This window comes from Oryctolagus cuniculus, chromosome 1 (assembly GCF_964237555.1).
Source record: "Oryctolagus cuniculus chromosome 1, mOryCun1.1, whole genome shotgun sequence".
NCBI classification, from domain to species: domain Eukaryota; kingdom Metazoa; phylum Chordata; class Mammalia; order Lagomorpha; family Leporidae; genus Oryctolagus; species Oryctolagus cuniculus.
The window spans coordinates 11,835,735-11,846,791 of NC_091432.1; the positions used below are offsets into that span (position 1 = coordinate 11,835,735).

Consider the following 11,057-nt stretch of genomic DNA (forward strand, 5'->3'; position numbering starts at 1 on the left):
GGAAACTTAGGAGGGAAGAAATGGGAAAATGGCGGAGAGAGAGACTAGCAAACAGCCTAGGGAAAAGCCGGACAGAAAAGGTGCCGGAAGAAGCTATCGAAAGCCTAGGCATAGACTCGGATATGGACTGTGGGAAAGAAGTTAGGATTTAAAGTGAAAGCAAGAAGAAACTTAGACTCAGATACGGACTGCAGGTTGAAAGTGAAAGTGAAACCTATAAGAAACTTAGACTTGGATACGGACTGTGGGGAGAGGCCAGGAGAAATGAGGGAGGAATATTGTTGGAAGAAAACTTAGGGAAACATACCGGGTAGAGAAAAATGTTAGGAAAATTGTAGCCGCGGGGGCAGGCTGAGGCGGAGACGAAAGCTACTTTGGGATTCTCAAGTTAGCCCGGGAATAAGGGGCAAAAAGTTAAAACCAGAAGAGGAAACGTAAGCCAGGTTGGAATCCGTCTGATTAGCCCGGGGAGCAAAGGACGGGAAGCCAAATCGTGGGGCGGAAACGTGAGCTGGGTTGAATTCGCCAGGTTAGCCCGGGGAACTTGGATTGAATGCTAGTGGCGGAAACGTGAGCTGGGGCTGTGTGACTCATGGAGGCTGCCGTGCGCAGAGAGAGCGTGTGGGGCACAAGTAGATAGGGAACGCTGGGCTAGTGAGAGACCGCGGAGTGTGCGCGCGAAGCTGAGCCGCGCAGAGCCGGGAGGCTGCGCAGATGAGAGAGGCGCGGGCTGAAGCGGCTCAGAGCTGGGAAGCCGCCGCGGGGCGGGTGCTGAGAAGCAGCCTCGGGGCGGGCGCCAGGAAGCCGCAGGGATAAGAGAAACAGAAGTTTAGAAGTAAAATGAGAGAAATAGGAATGCTGGAAGATAGAAGTAAAATGGGAGAAATAGGAATGCCCGGAGATAGAGAAATAGAGAAATAGAAAGGCCTCCCCACAACATGGCAATGAGAGAGCTTGGATTCGGTCTGCCTGATTAGGGAGGTGGTGAGCACCTGTGGGCGGCTAGCAGCTTATGCGCCGCAGGTCACCGAAGACAGGCACGTTATTAACATCAATAGTCTCCCCACAATACCGTAATGAGAAGGCTTGGATTCGGTCTGCCTGATTAGTAAGGCGGTAAGCACCAGTAGGCAGCTCGACCAGAGTATGAGCTGCAGGTCACCGAAGATAGGCACGAATCAACACCAATAAGCCTCCCCACAATATGGCAATGAGAAGGCTTGGATTCGGTTTGCCTGATTGGTAGGGCTTGTAAGCACCTGCAAGCAGTTCTAGCAGAGTAGAGCATGTGCTGCAGGGCACCGAACTCAGGCACGCATCAGCGCCTAAAAACCTCCTCACAACATGGTGAGGAGAGGACCCGGATTCGGTTTGCCTGATTGATAGGACTTGTAAGCACCTGTGGGCAACTCTAGCAAGCAGAGCAGAGTGTGTGCCGTGGGGCACCGAAGACAGGCGCGTATCAACGCCAAAAAATAAAAAGAAAGGGGGATCTGTGGGGAGCAACTCGGACTAGACTAAGTTACTGGAATTGGGACTTATTCTGTGCATCTGCTCTCCCACAATATGGCGCTGGGAGAGGAGAAAACAGCTTCTGCACAGCTGCCTCCAGTTCAGCCAATAAACTGTAGGACTTGCTCCTGATTGGAGGAGAGCAGCGTGCTCAGCGTGTGGGCAGCCGAGTTGGGATTGGCGGAGGAGGACTATAAAGGAGGAGAGAGACGGCATGCACCAGGAACATCTAAGGGGAACATCTAAGGGGAACACCTGTGCAGCCCCCGAGAGAGCTGGCCGGCGGTGTGCCGCTCCCCTGCGGAAGTGGGGAAAGTGGCCAGGGGGAACCGCCCTTCTACGGAGGTGGAAGGGACGGCAGCCAACCCGGGAAGAACCAGCAGCAAACCCGGGGAGGGCCGAGCAGACGAAAGAACAGCGCAGGGTCTTGTGTCGTTCCTCCACGAAGAGGGGGAGCGACATAATGGTGCCGTGACTCGGATATGAAGCCTAGGCAGGGCTTAGTGTCATTCCTCCACGAAGAGGGGGAGCGACAACCAACATTGGTGCAAGGAGAAAACAAAACACAGGAACTCTATAGAAACCTGTCAAGCTAAAAATTTTTAACATTTCTTCTCACAAAATATTTAGAATCTGTCATTGCATTAGTGTTAAAGTGGCATTAAAAAACTTCTGCAGTTTTAACAGATGCAGATTATTTTCAGAATGCATAGCATCTACGTATCTTTCGAGTAGGCTCCATGATATTTACACCAGTGCTAAGAATTCTTGGTGGAAACAGCCATTTCAGTGGATTTCCTACTATTTCCTAAACATCTATTCTTGTATGCACTCTCAAATTCAACAAATACTCACCAAAATTCAAAAATATACCCTATGAATATTAAAAGAACTATATACAACATTTCTAAGACACAGGTAATAGGCTGCCTTATGTGAAATATTAAAGAGAAGACATTATTCAAGTTTGACAGATATTGAGATGAAAGGCCTTTGGGTTGGAAGCATCTTAAAAGACAACAGTGTTTTAGGCTGAGAACTGTTTGAGCCCAGTTTACGACTAAGGCATTGCATAATAAAATAAACATTTCTATTTGGTGCAATGTTATATTTTGGAATCTATAGTGTGTCAAATGGTATATTTTCTTGTCACTTTAGTAAACACTATAAAGCACACATTTCCAACATTTAAAATCAAACTTATACAAGGAAAATAAAACAAACACTAAATCTATAATGTTTTATATTAAGTTGTTTATAAAAAATACTTTAAGAAACTTATTTCCTAATTGTTAGGGGAGAAGTCACCTGATAAATCAAACTGTGAGTGAAGTGGCAATGCCAGAAATCCACCTGCCCCCTTGAAGTCCTGTCCAGATTCTCTCGTCCAGGATGGGAGCGAGGCTAAATGTGGAGGGGAGGAGACAGTTCCAATTTGGGTTTTTATTTTAATGTATTTTTTAAAGAAGAGACTGACACATAGCAGTAAACAATATCATAGTGATTTCCATTTGAAAAACATAGTAATACCTTTTCAGGAAAATTATTTTCAGTTACTTGTGCCGGAGAAACATTCGGTTCCCGATAAATTATAAAATCTTTCCTGTACATAAGAGAAAGGGCACTTATTTCCACTTGTCCTACCCACTCCTGTGGATTTTGCAAACGCTTTAAATACTCTTCAAATGATCCTTCTATGAACGCTTCAAATTTCTCTCTGTTTTCTTGAAGATAGTGAATACAGGCCATTCTAACTTCAACATGACGAGACTGAGAGTGCAACACCTGCTCCGCCACGGCCCGGAACAGGCACGACCCGTCCTTGGCGACCAGTTTGCGATACAAGCCCAGTTTCCGCAGGTAGGCGTCCATGGGCGTCGCGTCCTCGCGGGGCCCCGCGCCGCCCTGGTCCCCGCCGTCCGGGGCGCCGACGGCCGCCTCCATGTTGCCGGTTCCGCTGCAGGCCAGGCGCGGCGCGGGCTAGCCCCACATGGCCTTGCCGCCGGCAGCTCGACGCCCCGGCCTGGCTCCGGCTCCGGCTCCGGCTTCAGCTCCGCGAGCGGCAGCAGGCGGCGGCCGAGGCAGCGGTCCGCGCTCCCCAGACGCATAGGGCGAGCCCTGCCTAGTGCATGGCCGGCCGCACGCGACCGCCTCCCCGGAGGGACCACGCGCCCAGAGAGGAGACGGCGTGGGGCGGCAGGGAGCGAAGAAAATCCCGAGGGACGAGAGTCGCGTCCCGGGGGCCTCGCCGCCCAGTCAGGAACCGGGCCGGGGGTCGCCGCCCGCAGGAGTTTCCTGGTCCCGACTGGCGTGGAGCGAGGAAGCCCCCGCCCCCGGCGCGCTCGCGGGGCCGGCTCAGGTGAGCCTGCCCGCCTACCCCGCGCGCTCCCCTCGCCGGGCGCTGAGGAAACCAGAAGAAAAGAGCCGCGGCCTCGCGTCTCCCCACCTCGCCGGAGGGCGCCTGAGGGGCCAGTGCTGTATTTTTATCTTCGTTCATTTCCAGAAATTTTTTGATTTTTCTTTCATTTCTTGTATTACCCACTGTTCTTTCAGGAACATGTTTTTCAGTCTTCATATGTTTGCATATGATCTAGAGACTCTTCATTTATTGATTTCCAGCTTCCTTCCATTGTGATCATAGACAATGCATGGTATTGAATTTGCTGAGACTTGCTTTATGGCCTAGCATGTGGTCTATCCTAGAGAACATTCCAAGTACTTATGAGAAGAATATGTTTTCTCTAACTGCAAGGTGAAAAGTTTTGTAGATACCCTTTAGGTCCATTTGGTCTGTAGTGTTGATTAGCTCTATTGGTCTTTATTGATTTTTCTGTCTATTTGATTTGTCCATTGCTGAAAGTGGAATGTTAAAGTCCTGCATTACCATTGTATTGGAGCTTATGTCTCCCTTTAAATTCAATAATATTTCTTTTAAGTAGCCAGACACCCTGTAGTGTGTGCGTATATATTTATTATAGTCACATGTTCTTATTGAATTGATCCCTTCATGATCACATAGTGTCATTCTTTATCTCTTTTAACAGTTTTTGTGTTAAAGTCTATTTTGTCTGATATTAGGATGGCTACACCTGTTCTTTTTTGTCTTCTCTTAGCATGGAGTATCTTTTTCCATTCCAACCTTTCACTTTCAGTCTGCATATGTCTTTATCAGTGAGATGTGTTTCTTGTATCCAGCAAATAGTTGAGCTTTTTTTTTTTTTTTAATTATTTTTACAGGCAGAGTGGACAGTGAGAGAGAGACAGAAAGAAAGGTCTTCCTTTGCTGTTGGTTCACCCTCCAATGGCTGCCGCGGCTGGTGTGCTACGGCCGGCGCAACACGCTGATCCGAAGGTATGAGCCAGGTGCTTCTCCTGGTATGCCATGCGGGTGCAGGGCCCAAGGACTTGGGCCATCCTCCACTGCACTTCCAGGCCACAGCAGAGAGCTGGCCTGGAAAAGAAGCAACCGGGACAGAATCTGGTGCCCCAACTGGGAATAGAACCCAGTGTGCTGGCACCGCAGGTGGAGGATTAGCCTATTGAGCCGTGGCACTGGCTGAGTCTTGTTTTTTAATCTTTTCAGCTGGTCTGGGACTTTTAACTGTAGAGTTGAGGCCATTTACAGTCAAGGTGACTATTGATAAGTAATGACTTGGGCCTGCCATTTTTCCATAAATATTCCTATTGTTTGCTTTGGATTTCCTTTGTAATTTTACTGGGAGATTTTCTGCATTCACCTTCTTTAATATTGATGACCATGTTTCTGTGTGTAACACATCCTTAAGCATCTTTTGTAAGGCTGGGCAAATGGTGACAAATACTTTCAATTTATGTTTGTCATGGAAGGTCTTTATTTCACCTCCATTGATAAATGAGAGCTTTGTAAGGTAAAATATTCTGGGTTGACCATTTTTTTTCTTAAGACTTAAACTATGTCTTTCCATTCTCTCCTAGCCTGAAGAGTTTCTGATGAGAAGTCAGCTGTGAGTATACTTGGAGATTCTTCGAAAATAATGTGGCATTTATTTTATGCATTTTAGAATCTTTTCTTTATGTTTTATTGTTGAAAGTTTGATGACAATGTGTCATGGTGAAGGTGTTTTTCTGGTCATGGCGATTAGGGGTTCTATGTGCTTCCTGTACTTGGATGCCCCTTTCTTTCATGAAATTTGGGAAGTTTTCTATAATTAATTCAGTAGACAGATGTTCTAGTCCATTCTTCCTTTCCACACCTTCAGGAACTCCTATAACCCATATGTTGGATTGTTTCACGGTATCCCATAAATCCCCAGCACTGTTTTTAATTTTTCTGACTTATTCTTTTTTTTGTCTGACTGAAAAATTTCCAAAGATTTATCTTCTAGCTTATTTTTCTTTCTTCTGCTCCATCAAGGCTGTTTTTAAGGCTTTCCAGTGCATTGTTTTCTTTGATTTATTGCATTCTTCATTTCTAATATTTCATTTTTATTTATCTTTAAAATACGAATTTCATGGGAAAAATTCTCACTCATGTCATGTATGGATTTCTTTATTTGTTTTAAAGATTTATTTATTTATTTGAAAGGCAGAGTTACAAAGAGGCAGAGAGAGAGAGAAAAAGAGAGAGAGGTCTTCCATCCACTGGTTCACTCCCCAGATGGCTGTGCCAATCCAAAGCCAGGAGCCAGGGTCTTCCACTCGGGTGCAGGGGTCCAAGGACTTGGGTCGTCTTATCCAGCTTTCCCAGGTCATAGCAGAGAGCTGGAATGGAAGTGGAACAACTGGGACTTGAACTGGCACTCATATGGGATGCTGGCACTTGCAGGCAGTGACTTTACCTGCTACGCCACCACACTGGCTCCCATGTATGAATTTCTTTAGTTTGTGGATTTGCTCCTGAATTTTTTGAGCAATCCTATAATTAATTTTTTGAATTCTTTTTCTGGCAATTCTTCAATCTCTTCATGTTTACATTCTAATATTAAAATGTTGTTGTGTTCTTTTGTGGGGGTCATGATGCTTTCATTATTCTTGTCTCTTAAATTTCTGCATTTATTTATTTAAAATTTTATTTATTTATTTATTTATTTATTTATATAATTTATTTGTAGACAGTTACAGAGAGGCAGAGGCATAAAGAGAGAGAGCGAGAGAGAGAGAGAGAGATAGAGATAGAGAGGTCATCCATCCACTGGTTCACTCTCCAAATGGTTGCAATGGCTGGAGCTGGGCTGTTCTGAAGCCAGGAGACTGGAGTTTCTATTGAGTCTCCCATACTGGTGCAGGTGTCCAAGGACTTAGGCAATCTTCTACTGCTTTCCCAAGCCATAGCAGAGAGCTAGATTGGAAGTGGAGTAGCCAAGACTCAAGCCAGCATCCATATGGGATGCCTGCACTGCTGATGGTGGCCTTACCCACTATGTCACAGTGTTGGTCCCTTTGCATTTATTTTTTTTTAAATATTTATTTATTTATGTATTTATTTGAGCAGCAGAGTAACAGAGAGAGAGGGGGCAAGACAGAGAGCGAGGACTTCCATCTGCTGGTTCACTCCCCAAATGGCTGCAACAGTTGGAACTGGGCTGATCTGAAGCCAGGAAATTCTTCTGGGTCTCCCATGTGGGCACAGGGGCCCAAGCACTTGGGCCATCTTCCACTGTTTTTCCAGCAATTAGCAGGGAGCTGGATTAGAAGTAGAGTAGCTGGGACTGGAACTGGCACCCATATGAGATGCCGGCACTGCAGGTGGAGGCTTAGCCAACTATGCCACAGCGCTAGCCCCAATGACAACTTTAATCTGCTATCCCCTGGTATCCTGGGGTCCTAGAGCATAAAGATGGTATCAGATATAAACTAAGGAAAGCTGAACAAGCTATATAGCTTAGTTAAGTTTTAAAAATAATAAAAGTTGATCTCTTGAAAGCATATTGGCAAATGTTGACAATTGTTGAAATTGACTGATGGGTACATATGGGTTCATTATAATTTTTCTCTAGTTCCTATATGTATGAAAATTTCCATAATACAAAGTCAAAATGCATCACTTAATCACTGCTTTCAATTCAAAAATATCTGAGTATTTTTGTATTGTATTTTAACTGCTGGATATATAAATCACATAGCATACAATTTACACATTTTAAGTGTACACTTCCATGTTTTCTTTTTAATTACATGCACAGGGTTGTGCTGTCCCACAGTCTAGTTTTAGAATATTCCTTACCCCCCCAAATCCATACCAGTCAGCAGTTACTTCCAATTTTCCCAACCCCCTCAGGACTAGCAATCACTAATCTACTTCTTCTACCTCTCTTAATTTTCATTATGTAAACATGTGTACATTTGTTTTTGTCTGACATGCACTGGACATTTCACATAAATGGAATCACACAATATGAGACCTTTTGGGGCTGGCTTCTTCTACTGAGCATAAAATTTCCAAGTTTATGTATAGTATACATGAGAAATTCACCCCCTTTTTTTAACTTCTCAGCTTCTCAGACCACAGCGGGATGAAGCTGGAAATTAGCAACTCAGGAAACCCCAGAAAGTATGCAAACACATGGAGACTGAACAACATGCTCCTGAATGAACACTGGGTCATTCAAGAAATCAAAAGAGAAATCAAAAACTTTCTGGAAGTAAATGAAGACAACAACACAACATATCAAAACTTATGGGATACAGCAAAAGCAGTATTGAGAGGCAAATTTATAGCAATAGGTGCCTATACCAAGAAATTGGAAAGGTACCAAATAAATGAGCTTTCAGCGCACCTCAAGGACCTAGAAAAACTGCAGCAAACCAAACCCAAATCTAGTAGGAGAAGAGAAATAATTAAAACCAGAGAAGAAATTAATAGGATTGAATCCAAAAAAACATTACAAAAAATCAGCCAAGCGAGAAGCTGGTTTTTTGAAAAAATAAACAAAATTGACACCCCATTGGCCCAACTAACTAAAAAAAGAAGAGAAAAGACCCAAATCAATAAAATCAGAGATGAAAAAGGAAACGTAACAACAGACACCACAGAAATAAAAAGAATCATCAGAAATTACTACAAGGACCTGTACGCCAGCAAACAGGAAAACCTATCAGAAATGGATAGATTCCTGGACACATGCAACCTACCTAAATTGAACCATGAAGACATCGAAAACCTAAATAGACCCATAACTGAAACAGAAATTGAAACAGTAATAAAGGCCCTCCCAATAAAGAAAAGCCCAGGACCAGATGGATTCACTGCTGAATTCTACCAGACATTTAAAGAAGAACTAATCCCATTTCTTCTCAAACTATTCAGAACAATCGAAAAAGAGGGAATCCTCCCAAATTCTTTCTATGAAGCCAGCATCACCTTAATCCCTAAGCCAGAGAAAGATGCAGCACTGAAAGAAAATTACAGACCAATATCCCTGATGAACATAGACGCAAAAATCCTCAATAAAATTCTGGCCAATAGAATACAACAACACATCAGGAAAATCATCCACCCAGACCAAGTGGGATTCATCCCTGGTATGCAGGGATGGTTCAACATTTGCATTTATTTTTTGGCATTGTATAGACAATTATTATTTTACTTTGAAAATATTTGATTAATTTATTTGAGAGAGAGAGTTACAGACAGAGAGGGAGAGACAGAGAGGAAGATCTTCAGCTGGTTTACTTTCCAAATGGCTGCAATGGCCAGAGCTGAACTGATCCAAAGCCAGGAGCCAGGAACTTCTTTGGGGTATCCCATGTGGGTTCAGGGGCCCAGAGGCCCAAGCATAGGATCATCTGCTTTTCTGTGCTAACACAGAGAGCTTGATCGGAAGATGGGCAGCTGGGACTCAAACCGGATCCCATATGTGATGCCAGCACTGTAGGCACAGGCTTAGCCCACTACACCACAACGCTGGCCCTGATACTTATTGTTTTTTTCCTCCTGTTTTTAAATGTGAGCTTTTATTGCTATAATTTCCTTTTTTATAGAACGCTTTTATTTAATGATACATATTTAATAGGTACAGCTTTAGGAACATAATGGCACTTACTGATTTTTTTTCCAATGGCCTTTATCTTTTTTTTTTTTTTTGACAGGCAGAGTCAGACAGTGAGAGAGAGAGAGAGAGACAGAGAGAAAGGTCTTCCTTTTTCCGTTGGTTCACTCCCCAAGTGGCCGCTACAGCCAGCGCATTGTGGCCAGCATGCTGCGTCGATCCGAAGCCAGGAGCCAGGTGCTTCCTCCTGGTCTCCCATGCGGGTGCAGGGCCCAAGTACTTGGGCCATCCTCCACTGCACTTCCGGGCCACAGCAGGGAGCTGGACTGGAAGAGCAGCAATCGGGACAGAATCTGGAACCCAACCGGGACTGGAACCCTGGGTGCCGGTGCCACAGACGGAGGATTATCTTAGTGAGCTGAGTGCTGGCCATTGGCCTTTACCTTTGAGCTATGCTTCTGTGGCTTAGTGGCATGTCTGCACTTTCAGTGAATGCCCAGAAGTGTCCTGGATGTGGCCAAGGATCTCTGATTAGTGCTCCATGTGGGTTGAGTGTTTGGGGAACACCCAAGTTGGGCCTGGTGGATTTCCTCTTATTAACAGAAAGTGGTGGGGGTGGGAAATGGTCACCCCTGTTCATGTGATCACATCCTCACCTCCTCTCCTCCAAGGTGATCAATGCCTGAGTGTTAGCCCACAGTACTTAACAATACTCATCCTTGCTTGTGCATGAGCCACACAAAAAATCTGTGCAGTCCTCAGTGTGAGCATAGAACCCACTGAAATGACTCACCCCAGGCAATCAGCTAGTAGACTGAGCTTGTAGAACCACGCAGTGATTGCCCAGAGACCCAGCTACACCTTGCACCCTCTCATGCTGTCACAGTTTCTACAGTTTTAGCACCTGGGGCTCCCAAGGTCACAGGGTGCAGAGCATCCACTCTGCCCCACTAGCCTGTGCCATCCACAGAGGTGCTGGGATATTCCCTGAGCCAGCTGCCTGAGTCCCACCTAGGCACTGGGAAATGTTGAGGACCTGGGGGCACCTCACAGTCATATGTAGGTGCCTAGGGCCCTGTCAGTCTTCCCAGCCAGACTCAGAGTCAGTGGGGAATGCAGATTTTTCCCTTTGATAAAATTCCTGGATCACATATGTGCACAATACTCACTGGCCGCAGCCCTACTTGTTTCATAATCATATTGGGCACATAAAAGAGTCTCTGCACCCAGTACTAATATCCAAAAATGTTCCTTCTTCCAGCCCATTGTCGGGTACCTCCCGCCCTCCCCTCTTCCTCTGAGCTGCTGCAATTGCCTCTGCTGACAAGGTAGTGACTGTCCTTGCCAGTTGTTGCTGGGTGTGCACTGGGTGTGTAGTTGTTACCTACTTATTCCAAAATGGTGCCCGTCCGCAGCTGGTTGCCAGCTGCCATTGAGGAAAGCATGGGGAAAGAGGTATGTGCCCTTTCTCTTTTTCCCTGGGTAAGTGTGCACCATGTTCTCCTCAGGGCTCTGGGCCAGACTCAAAGACAATGTAATCCGCTGGGCTCTCCCCCTGGCTATATCACCGGTGGCATG

General features: G+C 45.4%; 1 protein-coding gene across 1 annotated transcript; it reads right to left on the reverse strand.

The window, feature by feature from the left end:
* Positions 1–2,046: 2,046 nt before the first annotated feature.
* On the reverse strand, positions 2,047–3,850 carry LOC138848872 (OTU domain-containing protein 4-like). Its single transcript, XM_070069882.1, has one exon. It carries the CDS (start codon positions 3,454–3,456, stop codon positions 2,956–2,958), a length of 501 nt encoding a protein of 166 aa, XP_069925983.1. The 5' UTR covers positions 3,457–3,850; the 3' UTR covers positions 2,047–2,955.
* Positions 3,851–11,057: the final 7,207 nt, after the last annotated feature.